The sequence below is a fragment of the Neodiprion pinetum genome, chromosome 6, assembly GCF_021155775.2.
Source record: "Neodiprion pinetum isolate iyNeoPine1 chromosome 6, iyNeoPine1.2, whole genome shotgun sequence".
NCBI lineage: Eukaryota > Metazoa > Arthropoda > Insecta > Hymenoptera > Diprionidae > Neodiprion > Neodiprion pinetum.
The window spans coordinates 31,470,145-31,493,863 of NC_060237.1; the positions used below are offsets into that span (position 1 = coordinate 31,470,145).

The 23,719-nt window shown below is 39.4% G+C and overlaps 2 protein-coding genes across 20 annotated transcripts in view; both read left to right on the forward strand.

The window, feature by feature from the left end:
* Window positions 1–20: 20 nt before the first annotated feature.
* Window positions 21–7,476, forward strand: THADA (Thyroid adenoma-associated protein homolog). 13 transcript variants are annotated; one of them, XM_069137318.1, is made up of 16 exons: window positions 67–137; window positions 368–549; window positions 631–816; window positions 907–1,047; window positions 1,157–1,813; window positions 2,557–2,663; window positions 2,737–3,061; window positions 3,165–3,413; window positions 3,492–3,878; window positions 4,081–4,356; window positions 4,746–4,943; window positions 5,073–5,266; window positions 5,454–6,039; window positions 6,187–6,328; window positions 6,432–6,694; window positions 6,760–7,476. In XM_069137318.1, the coding sequence occupies exons 3-16, from the start codon at window positions 649–651 to the stop codon at window positions 7,093–7,095; spliced, it is 4,029 nt and encodes a 1,342-aa protein (XP_068993419.1). In that variant the 5' UTR covers window positions 67–137; window positions 368–549; window positions 631–648; the 3' UTR covers window positions 7,096–7,476. The 13 variants fall into 13 exon arrangements, with proteins under 13 accessions (XP_046488872.1, XP_046488879.1, XP_046488880.1 ...); XM_046632913.1 differs by having other exon boundaries at window positions 124–263; XM_069137320.1 differs by having other exon boundaries at window positions 124–263; window positions 631–793.
* Window positions 7,477–8,383: 907 nt separating this feature from the next.
* LOC124222195 (uncharacterized protein CG43867) overlaps window positions 8,384–23,719 on the forward strand; it is a 47,453-nt gene continuing 32,117 nt past the window's right edge. For 4 of the 7 annotated variants that reach the window (XM_046632897.2, XM_069137307.1, XM_046632899.2 and 1 more), the window contains exons 1-2: window positions 8,391–8,774; window positions 15,399–16,505. In XM_046632897.2, the coding sequence (XP_046488853.1) occupies window positions 15,669–16,505 (837 nt within the window). In that variant the 5' untranslated portion in view covers window positions 8,391–8,774; window positions 15,399–15,668. The other 3 variants (XM_069137309.1, XM_069137311.1, XM_069137313.1) reach the window with 3 other exon arrangements.

The following is a 23,719-nucleotide window of genomic DNA, read 5'->3' on the forward strand; positions in this document are numbered from 1 at the left end:
TTGGTTGGCAGTGCGAAAACTCCCTAGGACAGAGGCAGAGCTATTCACGACCTCGGCAGCACAAAAGAGATAAAAGATTGGAGTGAATCGCGGCGGTTTCGTGAGACGACCCATCCAATCACCATGGTATACGGCTGGTATACCATGATATTTCTGTGCTCTTAATTCATTGTTCATAAACGTTGTTGTAGGTTGGTTTTTGCCACTTTCACCCTCATACTACTGGTTTTTTATTGTCATCTCATCACCTGCTGACATCGAACGTCAGTATGATAAGTTTTCTGAACTAATTTTGCTGATATGAGACATGTCAAGTGATTGTAATGATATTTATCCATTCGTTCAGTATCGTAATTAATTCTTCCAGAATATACCTGTACCATGTCATCACGTATTACAAAATTTCTCGAGAATACTCTTCTCCGAAAATACCATGTGCTCCTTAAGCGTGTCGCTGCGTGAAAGTTTTGGAAATCCATTTCAATTGACACTATATATTACAACTTTCAAAAGAAGCATATATTTAAATTTCTCAGTAACCGGTATAAGGCAAGATTGCCACTATACTTTTGCTACATCTATCTGCTTTCCATGCTACAATTCATGACTCACCTAGTAAAATGATTTCAGGTTTTAAGAACTTCAAAAATGGATATGACCGAAACGGAATTGCATGTGACTCTGAGAAATCTGACACTTAGGAAAAAAAGTGGTGAATTAGATACTCCAGAGAGGTTCAACTACCAAGATGAAATGTGGAGAAATGTTATTGATTACGAAATATTATGGAAATGTATAAAACATTGTTCCCTCGAGGTTTAATATTTTTTAATAAGGATAGTCTGAGCAACATCTCTGTGATTTTTGAACATTGAATCTATGTGAGTTCAACATTTCGTTTTATAGATCAGGCGAGATACGATGGAGCTTTTGGTGGTATCGAAAAAAAGCACCCAACGCTTTACAGCGGTTGAATATCAAATGATTGAAACATTCTTGTCATATAATCTGGGTGAAAAAATCGAGTTGGCACCATTAATCAAAAAGGTGGAAAGTCTTTAATCAATTCTTCACTATCTTATTTACATGCTGTGGCCATTATTAACAGCATCCAAAAAACTGAGCATGTTATCAATCTCAATTGTTGCTTTTCCAGGCAATAAAACGCACTAGAGACAGTCTAGTTGTGCTGCGGCGAGAAGTCTTGAGAACAGTTAAAGGTCAGAATTCTGAAAATAGTAGTAAATGTCGGCCGAATCAACATGAAGATATTGAAAATATGGCATGCCACAATGCCACAAGAATAGATATCGAATGTTTCATACAAGACTGCGAATCATTTTTGTGTTCATTGCGTAAAATTTGTGTAGACAATTTATATCCAACAGCAAATTACGAACGCAGACGGACATGCCTACAAATATTATGCCATATGCAGGACATCCTGGATGAAGAAATTCTTTGTTTAGAATGGGATACTGTTCAAGCAAAATCTTTGTTCAACTGTTTATTGTTAGATACGTATGAATCCAATAAAGAAATGGTCTACAAAATATTGCAGCTGGTGCCACCCAGATTTTTGGAATTGGATAATAAAGATACTGTAGATGAAATCATACGAACCGCAGTTGGACTGGGAAATAGCATTAGGCCAATTGATTCAGCTACTGCGGCATACATGTTCAAAATATGTACCGCATCTCCAGTAATTGTCGAGATTGTAAATCGGCATAATGAATATCTCAACCCTGATTGCGCAAGCAACACTGATGCGCACCTTTTACTGGTGAAGTTTCTTATTTCGCGCCTTGAGGTAATAACATCACATTTATTATATTCTGCTAATTGCTAAGGTAAACAGAACATCATCAGCGCTTTTCTAAAGAATGTTGGGGTTGAATTATTGAGTCATCAAAATCATATAAAATTCATATAAAATTGGAATTCATATATTTTGTTGTGTGTGAAAAGTTCCTCTTGCAATTACAAATCAATTTCTCTCTCTGAATTTGACACTTTTATAATTCTGCATTATTGAACTCTATGAATTTGAATTATACCCATTTCCCTTGAAAAATTTTTGAAGGTCTTAAAATCCAGGTAGCCACCCGACTTTAGACATTTAGCTGCGTGATTGATGCTGCACACAAGTTATTTATTGGTGACGATAATTGATAATTAAATGGGTTATATCATCCTGGGAGTACAGCCTAACAAGCAGTTTCATCCCAAGTTAGTCATAATGGGTTTTCAACTGTCTGGTTATGAAGCGCAGCCAAGTGTCAGTAGGGGATAAACATTTCTCAATGACAAATGTACTGATGCCATCGTAAGTAGTAGCACACTTGTAAGAATGACATCAAGAAGTTCATAGCAGAAATGTAACAATTCATCAAATGATTCTGGGGACATAAGGAAAAAATCGAAGATTGTTTCTTTATCAAACTTCAATACTGAGTTGAATCCATTGAATCGATTGACGGATAAATTTATCACCCTAATACCTGCGTACAGGTACTTGGTATTTTGTACTCCGTTATTATTTTTTTGATCCAGAAACCATTGGAAATTGCACGCGATAATATCGTCAGGGCTGCCAATAAACATTCATTGTACGGATACCTTTACTGTCTGCGAAGCTTAATAACTGATAGCGATTTACAGTGAGTAACAGAACAATATTGATATCACATTTTAGTTTACATATTTTCATTCCACTTCCTCCCCCGTGACTAGTAGGAAATTTCCAACTGACGAACGCTGGCGAGAGCCCATAGCTCAACTCATCAATATTTGCTTGGATTTAAACAATGCTGTAGGACAAATTGTGAATAATTCATCACCAGAAGGTCACTTACCAATGGATCTGAACCCGTTCAATGTCCAACCTTCATTGTTTGATCAAGAACTATCGGAGCATGAGAAAGTGACCACGCCTCAAATGGTACTACTTTGTGCTTGGCGTACTGTCAAGGAAGTCAGCTTAATTTTTGGCTATGTCACATTCAAATTGCCTATAGATGGGATGAACGGAGTGGTGGGTCTTTTAACAGAAAACCAGGTGATCATTTTCATTCTTTGAAAGACCAAAATTAGACGATTGAAAATATATCGATGACTGTAGTTTATGCAATGTCATTACCAATTTCTTTAACAATCGTCAGGTTGTTCAAGTCGGAGAGCACTTTGTCACTTTGTTGAGCGAAACTAAACATAGAGGGGCATTTGAACAAGCTCACGTCGGGTTTGGACTGTTATGCAGACGCTTATGGCATTTGCCAATAGAATGCGCATTGAAGCAACTTCCTAAAATATGGCTGCTGGACTTGTTGCTAGCAGTTACAGGTTTATCACCCAGAGATAGTAAACTTTGCGCAACCAGGAGAAGCGCCGGGGTACCTTTTATGGTTCAAGTAAGGAAGAATGCCATCATTCTACCGTTTAGTGGAGAAAGATTCAGCATGTCACAGACCCAATCCGATTATTTTTAGGCACTTCTGACCTCCGAAGAGGAGTCGCTAACAGCTGTTATAAGACATGGGGGTAGTTTTACATTTCACTCGACCATGCGGATATTACTCGGCTTAACCAACTTGAAAGATGACTACAACATAGAAGCTGAGATGTCATCTTTGATCTATGATGATACTGTATTTACACAATTCAAAGATCAATCGTCCCCTCTCAGTCATACTGAAAAACGTACAAGTAACACTAATCGGGGCAAAAAATGTTACAAACTTGCTGAGATCAAGTCTCATGTAATAAATATACTGAGAGCTCTCTTTAGGCACTGTCAGCTAGGAGACTGTGTGAAGCCTTACATCGCCGATGGTGTGATTACAGCAATTAAAAGCTACAATGGGAAAACATGGGCTGCAAGTTTTAATACAAACATATTTGTGATAATTGTGTGAAAAAATTACATGAATCATAACTAAGATAAATAATTTATACAGATACACAATTAGGTTAATAATGAAAACAGTGAAACTTTGAAATACATGTGATTTTTTTTGCACCCGTTTGCTAGCTATTTGATCGGCTGAATATAAGTGAATGTTTCCATTTACTCTGCAGGAAAGAAACGCTGCAACTCTTCTGTTCAGTGCTATGGTCGTTCGTATTTTTGGTGTCCAAAGAACAAAGGATCACTTGAATTTGTCAGTTCACAACCGAATGACTGGTAAGGTGTTCTTCGAAAAATACCCTACATTACTGGAATTCATGTACAATGAATTGGAGAAATTCGTGGAACCGGGTGATACACTTATAAGACCAGGAGTGCAATCTGTGCTACTCCTGCTATCGCGACTGTACCCTGGCTGCCACGACAGTGCCGATTCAAATTGGAAGGTATGGTCCCAGGGGTAAATCCCTACCAAAATTATCTGCATTATAGTTTCTTTTGCTTGAATCTCCAAACATTTCGTTATGTAGCTTTGTGACAACACCTCGCCAAAGTATCCAAATCCTTTTAATCTAAGCCGATATCTTTCAATATTTTCCAATTTTATTACATATATTATAATAACTTCTACAGTTTCTGCACGTAATCCCCGTTGCCATCCACTCTTTCCCAGCAAACAAAACGTAAAAATTATGCAATGCTAATGTTGAAGAATGCCAAGCACTCAGGATCAGCAATGCAATTATTATTAACACTATTGTGTACAGTGAAAGTATTATGTTCAATTTTTCTGATTTAATTCTTGTCAACATCCCTGTGCTCCACTTATTTCCAGGTTGCAGCGTTCATTAATATGGTATCAAAGTGTGCAAAGAGTCAGGTATACGAGACACGTGAACTCGCGGCCCGAGCCTTGGTTCCTTTATTGACACAAACTACTGCTTTGGCCGTGTTTTCCAAGCTGCTTGAAAAAATATCAATGGAATCTCAAAATTATTCCAATATTAACATGATTCATGGATATATCTTGCAGGTAAAGATTAGCGTGTGGATAGATAAACTAGGTATTTACTTGTTACATCGTAGAAGTAGCATCAGCATCGTTCTTTTTTTTTGATTAATAGATTTCAAACATCATTGGAAATTTTTTATTTAATTACAGGTATTACAGATCTCAAAGAGTGCAGAGTTCAGTAGTTTCATAGTATCGAGTGCACAGTTTAAAATTTTTATAAAAAAATCAGTTTGGATTTTGGAAAAATTGGAGTGTCGAGAGCGTGGAGCAGGGGTTAGCTTTCCATTGGCTACTGCTTACTTGGAAACTCTATTACAAATTTATCAAGCCAACGACCAATGGTACTATCATCAAAACATAGCATAATAAGCAGGGTAGTTTCTGTCTGAAAATTATATACGTTTTTATCACTGCAGTGAAAAACCGTTAAATATTATACATACTTTGTTCGCATATATTCTATGAATACTGCTTGCTGTATTGTATAATTATTGGTGCATCATTCCAAATTCCTTATATGTATTACAGGTTCAGTGAATGTGTTGAGGATGAAGATGGTGACCTGTTTTTCAGAATCAAACTTCACTTGATTCATAGCAACATTTTAAGCAACGGACCAGGTAGAGAGATTTATGAAATCACTGCTGCAAAATTTTATACATTGTGGTGCCCAGTACACCACGACTGTCCTGATTCATATAGATTATCATACAGTGAGATAACGAAAAATAATTGGACATCACTATTAAATCACAATAATATGGACGTACAGATCATCTCATGGATAAAATCTACAGAATTAGTTAAGAGCGCTGTCCACACTTCGTTCAGCGAATCACAGCTTCAAGATGTCATATGTGAAGCAAATAGAGCAGTTGAACAACTCATCACTGATCCAAACTTAGAAAAGGCAGTATTCGATTTTTTATTTATTATTCTTAGCAACACCAGTAACGATACCCTATTCAAGGCCAAACCATCTGCATTTTCGAACTTACTAAAGAAGGTTATGGTGTACTTGTCAAAAAGACTTGACAACCAAGATTACTATGTAACCAATAGTTTTCTAAAGTTGTTGGGGGCAATTTACGGAGAAGTTTCAAAACAATTCCAGGTATACAATTTTATAATAACGTGATTGTACTTTATAACATTGACACAAATCCCTATAATCCAAATTCTGTTCATACATACCTGTCATATGTTGTGTGCCACCTTGTTGCTGTTCTACCTAATTGATCAAGTATTGGCTTTCTCTCAGGATATTCTAACGATTGACGATAAGAAAGCAATACACAAACTTTTTTTGAAAAATTCGTGGATGGATTCATGTGACAATGATTGTAGACTTGCCGTCTCACAGACAATGTACAATCTATATGAGCCAGTGGTCAAAGACAATGGTAAAGCATTTTTCAAATAATCTGTATGTATTTGGAATAATTACAGAATTTGGGTACTTTCAATGTAAACAGTGCAGTCGTACATTATTTAATTTCATTTCAGATAATTTTGTAATGTGTTGGTGGACAATGCTTTTAAATCTTCTGGTGGACGATGACAAAGTCGTGAGATACCACGCTGCAGCCGTACTTTGCAAAGTAAACAATGAAAGAGAAATCATATGTGATACGGGTATGAGGCATAAATTTTTTGAAAGCTTTTCAAATGTCGTTGCCAAGTTACGCCCAGATATAGCAATAGTGTTATTATTCTCTTGGGGTGTTGCGACATGGCGAGAGGATGGCTACCAAATGGATGATACCGACGTAAGTAGGTTCAATAATTCTCTGCAAAAAAAAACTTTCCATCCAGTGATAGTATTGTTCTACAGGTGTTCAATAAGTGTCGAAATTACGACACATTTGAACAATTGGAAATATCAACCCTTTGTTTAATTTCGTTGAAAGAAGTTGGCAATCATCACTCGTTAAACACAACTCTCCCATTGACGACCATAAGATGGTTAAAGAAATTATATGATTGCAAATTTACCTTTGCAACTTTGTCGGAATTTGTGAAAATCCAATACAAATACATTCCTACACTTGGAAACAAACTAGGAGACTATTTGGATCCAACTTACAGCGACAAGCTGCAGCAAGTCTTGGCATTTAAGAAATTCACTGATTTTGTAACACAAGAGACCAACGATGGAATTTTGTTATGATAAACAACAAATATAGTTGCAAGCTGCTATTCACGCTTGGATGAAACGGACATGTACAGGTAACATTAAAAATTGTAACTAGTGGAAATTAGTCAACAAAACCACCTATGGGTATGGGAGGTATGAAAAATCATTCAGGCCATGCCTAGACTCTTGTCAGACCACCACAGGATTTTTATGCTCCTATAAATGCACATTGTAAGTACAGAGTAAGTTGAGGGTATTTTTCTTATTTTTAAAACTATTACTCTGGGTCATGGAAAAATAACTCTTGGATTAAAAGTACTCTTACTAATTTGTATATTTATGTTATTCTATGTTCCACGGAAAGTCCAACTTTTTTCATAAAATCGATTTAATAAATCATTGTACTGAAACCAACCTCGTACACCTTGAGTACAGCCATTATTGATGATTACCAAAGATGACATTACCAGCAACGGTGCGCTTATTGTATGTACATGTATACCAGTACAGTTTGTCTTTGCGGTTTAGTTGCACCCTTTGCAAGGGTTCTTTAGTAAAATTGAAAATTTCAATGCTATGCTGAAAACGTTGGGTATCATGCTTGATAATTTCTAATCATAAATAGCACATCTAATGATTTCTTATTCAAATTTATTCTCGATCTGATGTAACTTTCTGTGATGTAGAGCGCGACGAAGTCGAATCGACATTGTATGTGGCTAACGAATATATAAGTATGATCTAGCCGAACATTCCCATCCCGTCGGCGACGGAATGGCGAATGTGAGTGGAAAATCATACTATCCTTCTAAATATAAAGTGTGACAATCAAAGAAATTTATCGATGCGTGCGTCTACTGGGGTAGGAAGGATCTAATACATCATTCAAGGCAATCGTTGGCGGTGCAACCCCGCGATTATGGGTGCCGAGAAACTGAATAAGTAAAAAGATGCCCTCGGGACGTTTATTGCCCGGTTTCGTTGAATAATTGATTTAGAAAAATCTCTTCTACAGCCGTGGCTCGCAACGCCCCCAAGGCGCCGACACTAGCGAGTAGCGTGGTATATGAGCAGTCTGACGGGGTTGACTGAGGTGGTATACATGTATGATGTATGTGTGTATGCATGCATGCATGCGCCGTCTTGTACACACACACATACACCACTACCAAGATTCGCCCATCCAAAAGCAGATATTCCAGAGCCTTAACGCGCCTTCCCACCGCGAGCTGTCGCCACGGAGTCGAGTTACCGTTCAAGTTTCCCATCATTTTTGTTCCCTTTCCGCGGCGAAGGAGCAACGAACCACACGAAACAAGTGAAGAAGTACATACATAGACTCACGATTCACGACCTCAATGCACAAGATTCGTAGCAGTTTTTTAGTAACTCTGTCCTGATGTCCGCCGAACGTGATATACCCTATGCTATCGTTGTCCCGTAGATTGCGGTGTAAAAATAAGCTAAACATGGCGTGTTCCCGGTACGGTTAAATTCCCGTTTCAATTCGTGTCGGCATAGCAAAGAAACATTTTGTTCCTGTGACACAGTGGTGTACGTGCCTGCGTGTGTGTGTGTGCTCGTGCGTGTGCGCGCGCGCATGGATGTATTTCGTGCACTGTTTTGTTAGGAATGGAGAATTATCTACTGTGCAACGAGTACGCCCGTTCGTCAACGTCAAGGGCCTCTGTTTCACTTCTCTTCTTTCCAAGGTAGGCACACTAAACGAGGAACTCAATTATAGTTGCTCGTGTACGTTATGTACATTACTTAATCTCGTATCATCGTCGGCAGTCAGCTACGTTCTCCGCTACGTCCTCCGCTACGTCCTCCGCTACGTCCCAACGTCGTTCCCTACTTATGTGGGTACGTTACTATGCATACGTACGTGCATGCATCCGCATTCATGCATACGTGCATCCGTTAGACGACGAATTGACGACGACGCCACCGACAACGGGGATAATTCCACCCTACAGTCTGACCTACTTCGGTATTCTCTTTTTCAGTGATTGTTGGAAAATTCGCATAAGCTTTATGGCAATATGTATTTCAAAGTAAATAATAATAATTTTTCGAAGGTATTTCGATGCTGGACTAACCGCCGTGTATTTTTCTACGAAGAACTAGCCCTACTTTATTAAGGAGGCGATCCTTTTTTTCTCATTTATTTATAATACCTACCTATGACGATGCTTTGGTGTAAACAAAACTTGTCGATCATACTTCCATACACGATTTGCAATCTACGTCTAACTGCGATGCATGTTCGTAAGTAGGTATGTATATATTTACATACGACATGTATACACTCACGGCATACCCGACTAATATACCTGCAACCAGTAATGCACCTAAGTTACATGTAATCACGCGGGGACATCTCACGTGTGAGTTCATTGAAAAAAATTATGGCCTAACAACAAGAAGAGTGATGAGGGCAATGTTTCCAGTTTGTCATCGAAAAGTACCACGGTTACTCTCGTAATCCTAAACACCTTTAATTGTAAATCGAATAGAGGATATTACTATATCCCTATATATATATGCTGCAGCATACATAAACGTTTCCATGCTGTTCTACGATCATATTTATTATGCGCAATTGTTTTGTAGCCGTTTGCTTTAGCTTCTACGTCAGATAACACTTGTTCCGTGCAAAATAGAATGTTGCGTAGAATTATTACTGTCTAGTAAGGTACGTGCAACGAACACTACCGCCGTCCATGACCTGCAAAGCCCTCAAAACTTTGCTCTTGAGATTCCGCGTCCAGGGTGATTGTACTCGTAAAAAGATATTTCCGGAGTCATATTTTTACGTCAGTAAAAACGATGGGATTCAATTAATTATACCTGGACCTCACTTTTACATGGCGCCTGTGCATATAGTCACGGCCAGAATCATTTAATAATTCCTCGTTTTATTTAGACACGACGAATCGTGTAAGTTTATAGTATATTCATACGTATTATACGTAAGAGCTCGACCAATACCAGAGTAAATATATTCGTCCGACCTTTTGCATCACTACCTGATTTAGCTGCATAACATCTGTAGTGGAGCAGAAAAAATGTCAGTCGTGTAACACTTGATTTGTTTGAAAAATTTCAAAGCGTGTACGTACAAGTAAAACTGCGAAACTATATTCAATCTTTTTTTCTGCCAGAGAGGTTGCTGTTTAAAAAAAAAATGTTTAAATCACTAAGGATATATTGGATGCCAAATAGCGGTAAAAGGATAATATTTTGATTGTTTATTTTTTATTTATTGCGATCTATTTGTCATCGGTTAAATTTCAGAGTAAGTATGCTATACGTCAGTTTTTATCAGTCTGGTAGAACGTTAGTTACCTACTTCGACTGACGTGTGCGACCTAGCACCTCTTTTTCTGAAAATGAAAGGTCTGCCACCTATTCTAGTGGCACCCGGGGTAGTTCCAAAGTTCTTCACAGTTTAGAGAAAAAGTTCGGCCATAATTACTAAAAAGACAATGAACATGAAATAGTTAGGTGACACCACGGTGTAACGTTGGTGACACCTTCCCGTGGCGCAGCATTTCGCACAAAAAAATAAAAATAATTTGATGTCCGATACTGACAGTTCTCGAAGAGTTCTGTAGTTCCTGAAGCTAAATGCAAGAGTTCTGGCATCTACGATTTTTAGCAATTCTTTGAAAATTCCGGTCAGCACCTCATGAATAAATTAAAAATATCTTGTTCGCCTGTAATATTTCTGACGGAGTCCTAAAGTTCCTTGAGTGATCGAGCTGCAGTCCTATATGCTCGCAAACACCACTATGTGCGTATAAATGTAAGCTAGTTACGTGCATTACACATTACACCTATATGTGTACTTGATGAAATTCGTACAGCTGTGTTGAAAGCGAGCAACTATGCATGCCGCGCCCGTAAAAAGATGACTACTACAACGATAGAAACGAAATAGATCCTTAGGAAGAATAGTCAGTATTTGGGTACCTCTCTCGTTCTGTACCGAGTCAATTATAACCAATGTCTGAACTTTGTCAATTAAGCTCAGGCAATTATATCTTGAGCTTGAGAAATTCACTGCCGCCGTCCCCTGACTATACTGCTTGCAGATATTTCCGTGGCAGGTGTTGTTGAGCCTGTTGCTCAACTCGTACTAACAAATTGCTACCAAAAAAATTATAGCTCAACCCAGTTGTATACGAAATATGGGAAGCTATATACCTTTTGCTAAGGATGTTTCACACTTCTGAATCTGATGACAAAGTTGATGTCAAAGTTTTATGTTCGAGGATTACATGTTCTGTGATGTGTTGAAGAATTTTATTACCATTTTTTAACCATTGATTTAATTTGTTTTATAAGCCTATTAATCGAATGGATATTATGGTCTTAAGAAATTATTCTGTCTCCTTGGTTAGATACATCTTCCGCCATGCTTGAATTCAATTTTTAGTTCGAACTGACTAAATTATGAAAACAAACGTATTTCATGGGTGAAGATTTTCACAAGTTGAGATTAAGTGAATTTAAGTGAATTTTGAGAAAGGTTAACCATTTCAATTTACAATGTATAGTTATTTATGTGCCAAGTCCCAATGCGCCACCCGTACCACATTATATACGTAATTTTTTGTACCGTCTGCGTCTAAAACAAGCCATAAGGCTGGCAGGAACTGCTTGTCAGTCGTGTTTTGAGCACTAGTGCTTGAAGCACCACACTTTCAGAAGGAGGTGGTGCAAATTAGTTATTTTCGTGGTACATGCGCATAAAATAGGGATTTCTTGACGAGTGTAAAGTGCAGCACGAAACGAAGGCGAGTGCGAACTTATAGAAGTCAAGAAGTGCCCATTTCGCACATGCCGCAAATTCTATTTTCCGTGTGCTACCTCCTGTCAGAAACTACAAAGTAACCGAGTTGTTAACGGAGGTAGCGCGGAAAAGATATAATGAGTCAATGAACTTGCATGAGAAAAGTGAGTATATTCGGTAAGGGTAGTTGAACTGTGTCTTAGAAAAGATCAATATTTTTGTATCGGGAAAGCTGGGAATTAATTGTCAGGTAATTCGGTACTACGTGTAATACTATTGCCGCTAGGTACCCTTATGAACTCGTGAACCACTAACAAGCATTGACTTTTCCCCGGTCGGAGTTCATTCCCAAATGAAAAAAAAATTTCTCGCAATAAAAATTTTCTTATTGCGTAATTCAAACTATTTGATCCGGAAATATGAAAAATTTGGTACTAAGAATTTTTTTAGCCGCCATGGTATTTTCCAAAGAGAAAAATTCAAGTAAACATTTTCTCATTCAATTTCTAACCTGCTGTTGTTGAGATAACGAATAGAAGAAAGGAAGGAATATATGATGAGGAGGCAACAAGAAACGAAGAAGATCGTCGCGAGAAGAGTCGCGACTGCGAAGACAGTCATGGACATCAAAGGGCCGACTCGACCTCAGATGTCGGATGTCAGTGTTTAAAATTGGAGTCGGTGTTATTCCTAGCGAGCATTCATTTCCGGCCCGCTCCAATTTGTATAATTACTGTTTTCTCTCGTAACAACTTATATTATAGATACGGGGTATGTGTATCCAAAGGACCTTTTGCAACCTTGCTATGCATTAGCTATTATAACAATACAATACATCAACAATTAGATACACCTCACTTAAATCGGACGACAATGGACCTCGTATTTTTTAAATCGATCGTAACCGTTTTCCGGATAGCATACGTAATAAGAATATGTACGTACTTTTTGTATTTCCGAAATAGTTTTGGTTGCGAGAATTGATAAATATTCACTTCATCTGAAAAGTGAGCACTTCATCTAACTTAACAGATCCTATCTGCGGTTGTTCTGTTCATCATGCAACGGTAAATGAACGCTCATTTCGAAACGGAGAAAAGTGACTTTTATAAAAAAAACATATAAATTACCCAAAAGTTTTTGAAAGTTCGATTTTCGAAGCCTGTGGAGCGTACCTAAAGTGCCTCATATCCAAACAGTGCGGTAAAAAAACGTTGGCGCATGCGCACAATTAAAATGATATATTTGACACTTTGGGGCTTTCAATGGCGCATGACCAATTTCGCACAATTCAATTTTACACACCGTTTCATTGAGCACAATTTACGTAACCGCAATTTTGCGTGCTGTCGGCGACGCCTTCGTAGCCTCCTGTAGCATTTTTCCCAATGAATTAGCCACGTTTAGGAACATAAAATGTTGTTTATTTTTCAATGATCGAAACACTGACTATATATTGTTATAGAAGGAAGAGCTGTCCGTTACGTTTGCGCCATCTTAACTATAAGTACGCACATCAGCAGCGCGCATGCTTGAAAGTACGGCTAAATCCTTACTCGCGTCATCTATCAGATACAGTACACTTCCCCGATCAAATTTCCCTTTGCAGCTGTTCGTAAAAATAACGAGCGTCACACGTACAGATGGGCGATATGGAACCTGTGTGATTACAGCGCCGCCTTGGTTCATGCTGCAAACTTCACACTCATCGGAAATCGTCACTTGTGCCACTATAGGTATACTATTTTGACGAGACGAAACATGAGTGCTTTCTCGTTTCACGTATACCTTTCCAAAAGAAATTGTCCGTGTATGTATGTATAATTTGTATACACCTACTTTGACATCTTACAAGAATTCTTACCAGAAATGGCATGAATTTTACGGAATCGCGATAGTCAATCATACCGTTTCTTTACTTTTGTGCTAAACGAAAATTTTTGGGCATATTTTATTCAGAATTTCATGTAAAATGTAGCTGCTATGCTCTTTCTAGCGTTCGAGGTCCGTGGACTTGGACAGTTGGAGATATTTTCGTCCACATCGAAATCGAGTATCCCCTTAAGGTTGTCTGCACCTACAAACAGGAAACAGAGTTGACTGTATGGGTACAGTAATGTTCATTAATGCCTTATCTTTCCGGTGAACTTGTTCTCGATCCGAAGCAGCCGACGTGCAAAATTGGGATGCCAGCTGTATCACCAGTCATTGTCAGATAATACCTATGGAATCGAACTCGCATTTTGTGTCAGACCGAAATCAAGTTAATCGGAAAGTTACATCACAAAGTTTCTTTCATAATAAATAATAGTGAGGTATGGATAACTCTGTATTCACAAAAGCATAGGGATTAAGCTTACGCGGCTGCATACGTGCAGACATTACAAATCTATAATCCATACAATTGATTGCATCGGATATTCTCTACGGTAAAATATTCGGTGATTTAAAAGCTAACAGAATACGGATATAGCTGGATAATTTTTGAGCGCCCCCTAGACTCCCCTTGCTCCGATTTGTCGGCTTTAATTATGCAACTATCCTTAATATTCATCACACTGAATTCTACCTCACAGGAAAACATTGAGCACACATCAAATTGTCTGCTCGTCGGAAGAAAGAAGTTACCCGTATATCCTGAAAGCATAAAATCTTCGTTTCCGCTATATTGGTGCATTATATATCATTGAAAACTTGAAGTTCGAGGTCTCCAATCTATCTAATATTCCAAACAAAGCAGTCATTGGCAAACGAACAAAATCCGAAATAATGTGCTCACATTGTCGTATTGCAAACTTATTCGAGTTCAGTTCTTTGTTATAGGCTCCGAGATAGAATATTCAAACGAGTATTGACGTGGTGGTAATCTCTGTATAATGTAATACATATATTATGTGATACATCTATATTTTAATTGCGTAACAGATCCATGTTTACTTGGTCGAGCATCCGTTTTCTTACCTACCCTCTTTTATTGTCTGCCTAAAAATAAATTTCCGAGGTGGCGGAGTGTGTTATTCCTCGGCAAAAAGTTTCGGCCGAAACGTACCCCAAAGTGAGCCCCCAAGAGTTACAGCTTGAATTTATTGTTAGTCATGGAAACAGACTGACACTCGACGGGCTCGAGTACAGTTAATATCCGAGAATCATCCTCGGTCTCATCGCTGCGCTACACACTGCGTACATCGTGTCGGGATATCTCTTAGAACAGGCCAGGACGAGGAGCTACTTCCGTTGGCTTCGCGCGAACTTGTGTTAGACACGCTGCAATGCAGAATTTTACCTCGCCGTGAGTCAAAAAAACATGTTTCAAGACAAATTATGCACGGAAGTCCGTGCGACATCAGCAGCGATGATAATGCCGTGCGTATTATACATATGTCGGGCAATTCTAAGTTATATGCATATTTGTAATATTCGCTAATAGCACAACTTCATAAGACCTCCAAAATTATTAAAATTCTTACCAGAGAGAGATTTTTCGAGTAAAAGCCGAGACGTCATGTTATATAAGAATGTGATATTTTTGTTCCAGGCCGTATTGAAACAGAGACAAAAATGCTGATCGCCAGAGCGAAGCTGGAATATAAATGCTCAGGAATAATGGAGTTTTGTGGATTACCAACAATAGTCTGTCGTGTAAAGGTTCTGCGAGGTGGAAATGTCGGGGTGTTTGGTTTGGCAATTTGATTATCTATATCCAGAAACGAACGGTCAGCATGCTGCAGGAGAAAATTCCTTAATGAAGAAAATTGGTGCTACGGTGCGACGTTGAGAGTGTTCATCTCGGACCGTTTAATTAAGTATGGACGAAATCCGTGGTTCACAACCGGTACGACGCCTGTCACAAATTTTGGACCCGATCGCAAGATTAGCGTCAGACTTTGGTTCGAATTCGGCACCATGTAGCCCGCGTCTTGGGGCCCGGCACGATTGCAGCTCGCAATCGTCAATCGATAATAATCGAGGTGTCGCCAGCGGAGCCGACAGTCCCCGATTACTGCCCCGACGCACCCGGCAAGGCCCAACACCCCCACCGAGGCCGCAAAACAGTCCTGTTCATTTGAGAGATTCGCCCTACGTCAACGTTCCAAGCTTGCTGTTCAAAAAGGACAAGAAATTTGCGGATACCGCCAAGACCGCGGGGTATGTCGAGCTAAAGGACAAGTCAAAGAGTAATCCGCTGTACAACTTGACGTCGGAGTCGAGCGGCTACGTCGAGTACACCGACAAACGTACCTTCGGGGCGCAAACCGATTTCGGGCCGACAAGTTTTGAAAACAAGGCCCATGAGATACAAAACTTGAACAGAGGTCGCTCGCCCTTTGACTCCGGACCATCGAGACACTTCGAAAGGACCTACTCCTTTTCCGGACGATCCGAAACTGGGTCGACCCACTTGCAGACGACGGCTCAGCCGCGGCTCCATTTTGCCGCGGAGAATCGTCTATTTGCTGAACGCGCTGAGCCAAAGAAGGATAAACCAGAAGTGAGGCCTGGTTACGGGGCTTCCAAGAGCTTCGATGGTTACACCAGTACAGCGGAGGAGCTTAACTGGCAAGAGAGATGCCTTGAACTGCAGCTCGAACTTCACCGGAGCAGGAGCCAGGCAACCAGAGTGCGGGACATGCTTCGGGACAAGGTAAGTCAAGGGAGATAGCGAAGAGGATTATATCAGTATTATACTTGTAAGAAATCCTACCCGTCACTCCTCTTCCTCCCGAAGACTGTAGTCTATTGCCTATGCATAATAAAAATACCTGCAGTTGCATTGCGGAACATTGTTACGCATGCGCGCATGCCCGCAATAATTCGGAGACGGATAATTTTTACAGAGGTACGACTCGGGATAACGCTAAACGCATGGCAACTGTTTTACCGACAGGATTTGACGTACTACATACCTAACCCTGTATGCAAAACAGGCGAATTTTCAAATGTGCTAAATCGTAATCGATCTTTTCTAAAACAAAAAAACAAAAACATAAAACAACGTCATTACGAACACGTACTAGATAGGAGGAAGGCGTATCAGTGTACTAGATTTCCCTAAATCCCACTAGATCTTGTACAATTGTAATAGACTGAGAATACCGTGGCGTGGTCTGTGCACCGAGCTGAAGCTGTAATTAGAAAGAGAGAGCAACACGCGGAGCCGGTCTTCTCTGTTCCACGATCGAAAGAGTGGAGAGCAACCCCCAAGCGGGGAGGTATACTTGTATAAGTCCATGTGTTTCCCCTGCCAAGTTACCGATTAGAGTGAGAGCTCCGGCTCCATCCGTTGCTCTCTCATTCTATTCACGGTTTCACCGCGGTGCACAGACCGCGCGGTCTATCTCCCTCTATAAGTCTATGGGCTGGCTAGTGATGGCATTGCCAACGTAGTCGACTTGTGTGTACACTTGGGGACAATGAATCTGATTGTGAGACGGTTAATTTTTTACATTAGGCGGTTTTGTTGGCAACACAGAGAAACCTACAGCGCATTAGTCGGCCGAGCGCGAAACGAAATCAATCTCAAGGAACATAACATAACCCATGACCGTCGAATCTAACCTTAGAATACCGCGGGGATAGGTTCATAAAGTTAGCAACCGAAGTCAATATAATCGACTGAAAGTAGTTTATTTCGTTTGCGCGTGGCTTGAATATGAAAAATATCACTCGCTCTCGTTTGCGCGTTCACTCGTTTTTGAGAAAAATGCAAATAAAGTCAGGGTGGTGAAACTCAGCACCCGGTTTTTGAAAATGGTATTATGCGAAAGACTCATTGAATTTCGAATATATTGTCGTGTCAATTGTTTGCGCGTCGTTTGCGCAAGCAGCACCGCGAAGTAATTAGGCACAAAATATCAAAATTACCAGTAAAAGAATTATTTTTTCTAGTTTACCATATTAGCCACCAGAATAAATTATTGCGCATGCGCCGAGAGTGGTTCAATTCCGTACGTTCCAGATTCCAACCGGATAGAGCGTCACTAATGTGGTAAATAGCTGAACCAATGCGTTTCAATTACATTGAATTCTTTAAATCGTTCACGTGGTTTGCGCGTCGCCTAAACCTGAAAAATATCACAATAATCCGTTTGCGCGTTCGCGCGGTGTTCAGAAAAAGTGGAACGAACATCGGGTGCTGACTTTTAGTACCTGTAAACTTCAAATATCGATCGCATATGAACCCAGTTTGGAAAATTGTAGGCACTTCGTCGCTAGAATTGTTTGCGCAAACAGGGCCCGCAACAATTATCCAGGAAATAACAAAGTTGGTGTTATAATGCAGAGCAAAGATAAGTTACATAGAGGGGCTAAAAAATTCAGCACATGTTCAGCACCCGTTGATATTATTGTCATGTATTCGGCAGAATGGCGCATGTGTCAACATCAACGCGCTGAGTACTGGCCAAATGGAGGAGTGTGGACCTAACCCATAAATATCGCGACAAAAATTTGATTTTATTATCAAACGAATTCATTAACAATACAACTAGTATCCAAACAATGTAACAATGTGGTTCACGTAATAGCATCTGAAATAGATGCAAGGATGTTGATGACTGCTGTTGTCTCTTCAAAACACGTTAGATGGAAGGTATACATGTAGATTCTTGTCACATTAATATGTACTCACTCTTGGCGTACCCCGGATTTTCATAAATTACGGTCTTTTTACTTTTCATTTAACTGTACTCCAAGAAAAAAAAAATACGAAAAACGTGATTATTATGAATTGCGGTATGATTTTTTCATTTAAAGCTCAAACTTCACGGTTTTGTGAGGCTGGACATCTTTTTTTAAATATAAATTCCAATCAAAAACATTGTTTTCTTTTATTTTTACAAATTATGCCGTTGGATTTATAGTGGGGTTACATCTCATTCTTTTTTTTTTTTTTTTCTCAATTTGAAATTTGGTTCTGCACAATAAGGCTTCTGTATCAGATCAGGCAGGAAGATTTCGTTAAATTTTGACACCCTCTGGAACTCGTTCACTTAATTTTACGGCTAACCTATTTCGAAGACTAAGGATTATTTTTCACAAAATTTTTACGAGTTGAATTCTGCTATCAATATTAAATAATCTGTCTATGTCGCGATATTTTTTCTACTAGGAAAATACACAATTCGTCGAAAGGTCAGATTTTTTTTGTACTTAAATCTAAATTGATGAGCATTTCTTCAGAAAAAAAATACGCACGGATTGTTATTTATTTATCTGAAGCTGAATTTGGGGCGGGGGGGGGGGGGGGGGGGGTGCAAGGGAAATGATTGAATTTGTGTATGTGTATATGTACGTATTAGAGTATACATCACATGCGCGCACACACACAGACAGACTCTGCCTGCAGCTACGGCCTCTTCTTAAACTTTAGATACGAGAATCGCCGCTCAAAGCAAGATCAATATTTAATTTTAGTGGGGAGGAGGGTTTCTTTGGCAAAAAAAATTACGTGCACTCCTTTTATTTTATAAAAGGCTGACAGACCTTTATCCTCGGGGTCATACAACGTAAGCTGCTGAAATTATACACATCTTTTCGTTACGGAATTCGAAATCATATTGCATTACCGAGGCATGCCTAATCGAAAATTTTCAATGCTTCACTGCTAGAAATGCGGTATTAAATATAACATCGAAAATATTCTATCGAAGTTTAAACCATTTTGGTGTTCATTTAAAGACCACTTGGTGTTAAGAATCGAACGATTCACACCAATGACGTCTAACTTTAGACCAATCGGTATGGGTTTTTATCGACACCGTGAATTTTTCGACAACGTTGCCGCAGTTGTTGTCAGTTACTGTCCGATACGGCAAATAAGTGTTCGTTATCGTTTACACGGCATGGTTACTATTTTCGTAAGCAACTCAGGTTTATAAGATTTTTAAGTTAATTCGTTTCTTTTCAAAATGACTAAATAATTTCAAACTTTAAGGGCGTTCAAATAATACGCAGTCCAGAATTTAAGGCTTTTAGATCCCCTCACCCCATAAAGGATCGTAAGACTCAAAAACTCCCACCCGGAAAAATAAGTCCTCCTCCCGCACACCATTCTCAAAAAGTCTCAAATCAAAACAACTAATGAAGATTAATAAATTGTAACAATGATTTGAACGACATTATGACGCCCCCGCCCCATTCTCCCCCTCCTCGAGCGTAACGAATTATTTGAGCGGCCTATTTGGGAAATGGTTGTTGCTATTATACTTGTGAGTTGGGTCGAGTGAGTACGAAAAATTGACGAAAACACTCAACACACCTTCAGCAGATTCTCATTCACTTTGAAGTTATGGTACACTACTGATATTTGAATCCCGTGTTTTTGGTGTTTTTACATAAATTTTCTATCTTTTCCGGGCCTGCTCATAAGCACAATTTTATCGCAAACACTATCGTTTTACAAAGTATGAAACGACTTAATTACTCCGGAGAGAAAAGAATTCTAAAATACGGTTTGCTCGCTTCTTCGGCACTTCGACCTCCCCTTAAACATCTCAAAAATATACAAGGTTAATCCGCTTCTGGAGAGGCTGACGGCGGCGTCAGGGACAACGCTTTCTGATGATACTCTGAGAAGCCTTGAAATAGCCTGGCTAAGTTTACTGCCTCTCTTACACCGCCTGTCACCGTCTTCCGCTCCTTCTATTCCTTGGGACAAAGAGCTGCCAAAAAGATACCGGGTACGGGGCGGCATTGCGTTTCCATATCACGAGAAATCATATTATTTGCATACAATCTCATAGGATGTAGAGAACATAGGTAGGATAATATAGCTCGGACGGAAAAGTCTAGAACACAGAGATCTTTATTTCAAGTAGCATACAAGGTTATACGCTCGGAACCAAAATTTTTTCTACAATATTTCTTAAAAAAAGACGCTAATCACTTTTACAAAGTGCATACAACCTATCTGTGAATTGCAATTGTATATTAGTCAATATAACCTCCCATAGTTATTCTTCTTATCTTACATATGCATAATTTCTTACCGTACATGTTCCACACCGGTACGACCGGGTAGAAAAAACTTGTATTATAAAATGATATGACTCTGATCAGAGTCTTAGAAGATTGAAATAGGTTCGATAGAGCGTGACGAGGTTTGACCAAGTCCCCTGTTGAAGTTTCTAGGGGCGTCTTCCTGTGTATCAAAAAAAGAGCTACTCATGTGTAATTTCATCCGTTAAGCCTTCCTTCGCTCAATTGACAGTAGCTTAGGCTGTCGAAAATTTGCACCTTACCTACACTTTACTACGGCTCTGAAATAATAATATATCCGTTTACACTTGAATTTGTAAAAGCCTTACATCTAAACTTCAATATAAGACAATGAAAATTAATATTTGAGGTAAAAATACAAAACAGGATTTGTTTATTACGGCACGTCACCCATGAAACTCCTGATATAATTAGTTTTAACCGGAGTGCAAGGAGGCCCAATGAATGGAACTACGCATCAGAAGCTCCATATTTTGGAGCAAAGGAGTATCCCCAGAAGTTTCAACAAAATCCGCTATCCGAAAGTATGATGCTCTCCTCGTCAGTGCATAAAATTTTTGTGAGATTGCAGTATTGCTGATAATTTATAATATTCGTTTCGACAAAGGCAGTGGGACAGGGCTATACCCTCTACTGCAGGTTTTTAAAAGAATCTAGTTCATTTGTCATGGCGTACGTATAGCGTTAAAGTGATAGAAACGGCAATTATTGCATTGGTAAATTATGATTATTTCCGTGCAAGTGCAGGTGCAGGTCAGTAAGTTTGTTACTTCGTTTTCAGCATAAAATTACAGTCTAACAATAAGTCTTGGATCACCGATCGTGCAAGCAACAGTTCTATTTCGTCGAGCGTATCTTGGCCTTTGTGGAGTACCTATACATACCGAGAAGAAACGGTGTAAATTAGCAGATTGACTGTGAGCGACCGAATGCGCACGCGGAAGATAATTAATTGAACTCTATTGATCTGGGAGATTGTATCGTGGCAATATGTTCGCCCGCAAGGTAGAGGAGCCAATCTACTCGAAACGAAGCATGAGATGTCACGAACGCCCGCTTCAAGTGCAAGTTGAAATTACGTTCATGCGATGACTCGTAGCGGTCGTCAGTCGGTTAACAAGAAAACTTTACCTATACCTGAAAAAATGAGTTTTCAGATCGGATTGAAGTTCGGTCAATCTATAACCCAGTTGCATTAAAATTTGTGGTCATGAGTGTACTGGACGGTGCGCAACACTCGGAAATCACACTTCCGTTTACGTTGTGCTCTGTTTTTACAAACCTCCAATCGGCCCATAAGTTTCTTGGGCGATTTTAATTCCCTCAAGGAAAAGTCGGGAAATTTTTCCAGCTATTTTTAGTGGGCAACATGTGCCGAGTTTTCCCGTCTTCTCCCTGTGTCGTGACTATTTCCTATATTACATAGACATGGCTATACCAGCCCAGATGTATGTTTGTGTTTGCGTCGACAAGTATTGAAACCATTTTCACTGACTCGACGTTTTCAAGGTTACAATCCTTAGCGGTTTGTTAATTTCGCTGGCATTTTACCGTGATTTTAAACATGCAGGATATTGTAGTCAACGTACCTCCTCCACACTAATCGCGTACAGACGTTATGTCGTATATGTACGTGGAATTCACAATAAAACTCTTCATTCAACCAAGGGTATAGAGACCGTGTAAATTTAACCGTACCGCGTACCACTCACAATCCGATGAACACCTGCAATGCTAAGTTCCTAAATTAGTATAAAAAATGGTTTTTCAGTTTATACAGCTCCCCCTGTCTCTGCAAGTATTACCTTGTAATAAAAATGATGTATGTGGTTATTGCTTAACTCCCCCTCTAAAATTCGCGATGTACGTGTATATCCACATTCCAAAGCCATCTGAGTTTTTAATTTCCTGGAACAATTACTCGACTAATTTCTTTTTGACTTGAGGTGATTTTTGCCGCTCAAAACTTAAATCTTGTACGTACCAGAATTGGAATTGCAGCATTTGAACCCAGCGCAGGGCGTGTAGGTTGAGTCGTGGCATGTGCTTTGGTGTATGAGCTTGCGCGGTTTGTTGGCTTGTCGGTACGACGTTCTACCATCATCCACCGTCAGTATCCACAAAGAGAAATCTGGATCAGTTCGCCTGCTACCGCGGTGACAGGGGTGTACCAGCAGTGCGACCATTGCTGTTTGTCCCTGCTCGCATCTTCATTACCGTTCTCGATGATTGAACGGTCGGTTAAATATTCGGTTCTCACAGCGTGTTTTTCTCTCCTGCCATAGTCAAGTAAACAAATACCATACGTAAATGTATGCATCAACACCTGCAGCTATAACCTATAAAGGGCTGAAGAGTCATGACAAAGTAATCTTCAGTTATGAATCCAGTTGCCATGAATACGACTGGAATTGAAACACAATGGTTTTTCGTTAAGGGAGACATTTTTATCGTGTATTATTTGGTGAATCTGCCGCTGGTGTTAAAAGACAACACGACTTATATATACTACCTATAACGTCTGGTTACGTGTTGATATTATAAATTGCAACAGTAACGGCGTATGTTCCTTGAAACTTCCCGTCGTCTGCAACCTGTCCCGTTCGGAATGTGAACGCGTGGTAATTATTAACAACTGTGTTAAAACTAAGTGTTGTGTCATAGTGATCACCCTGACGGACAATGAAATAGATATATTAGATTAATAACTGCATAGGCATATAAAATCCAAGACGTGCTTTACAGACCGGTGCAAAAATTAAAAATTTTCGAGTGATACTTGAAATACTCTTGTAATACCATAGCAACGAGTAGAAACTTGTTCTCGACGGTATCCAAGTTTTTCCATCAAACGTATAG

Excerpts from the sequence above, each read along its gene's own strand:
- THADA (XM_046632924.2), top strand. Across the intron at positions 3,414-3,491 it reads GGGTACCTTTTATGGTTCAA|GCACTTCTGACCTCCGAAGA; the intron begins GTAAGGAAGAAT and ends GATTATTTTTAG. Across the intron at positions 3,879-4,080 it reads ACAATGGGAAAACATGGGCT|GAAAGAAACGCTGCAACTCT; the intron begins GCAAGTTTTAAT and ends TTTACTCTGCAG.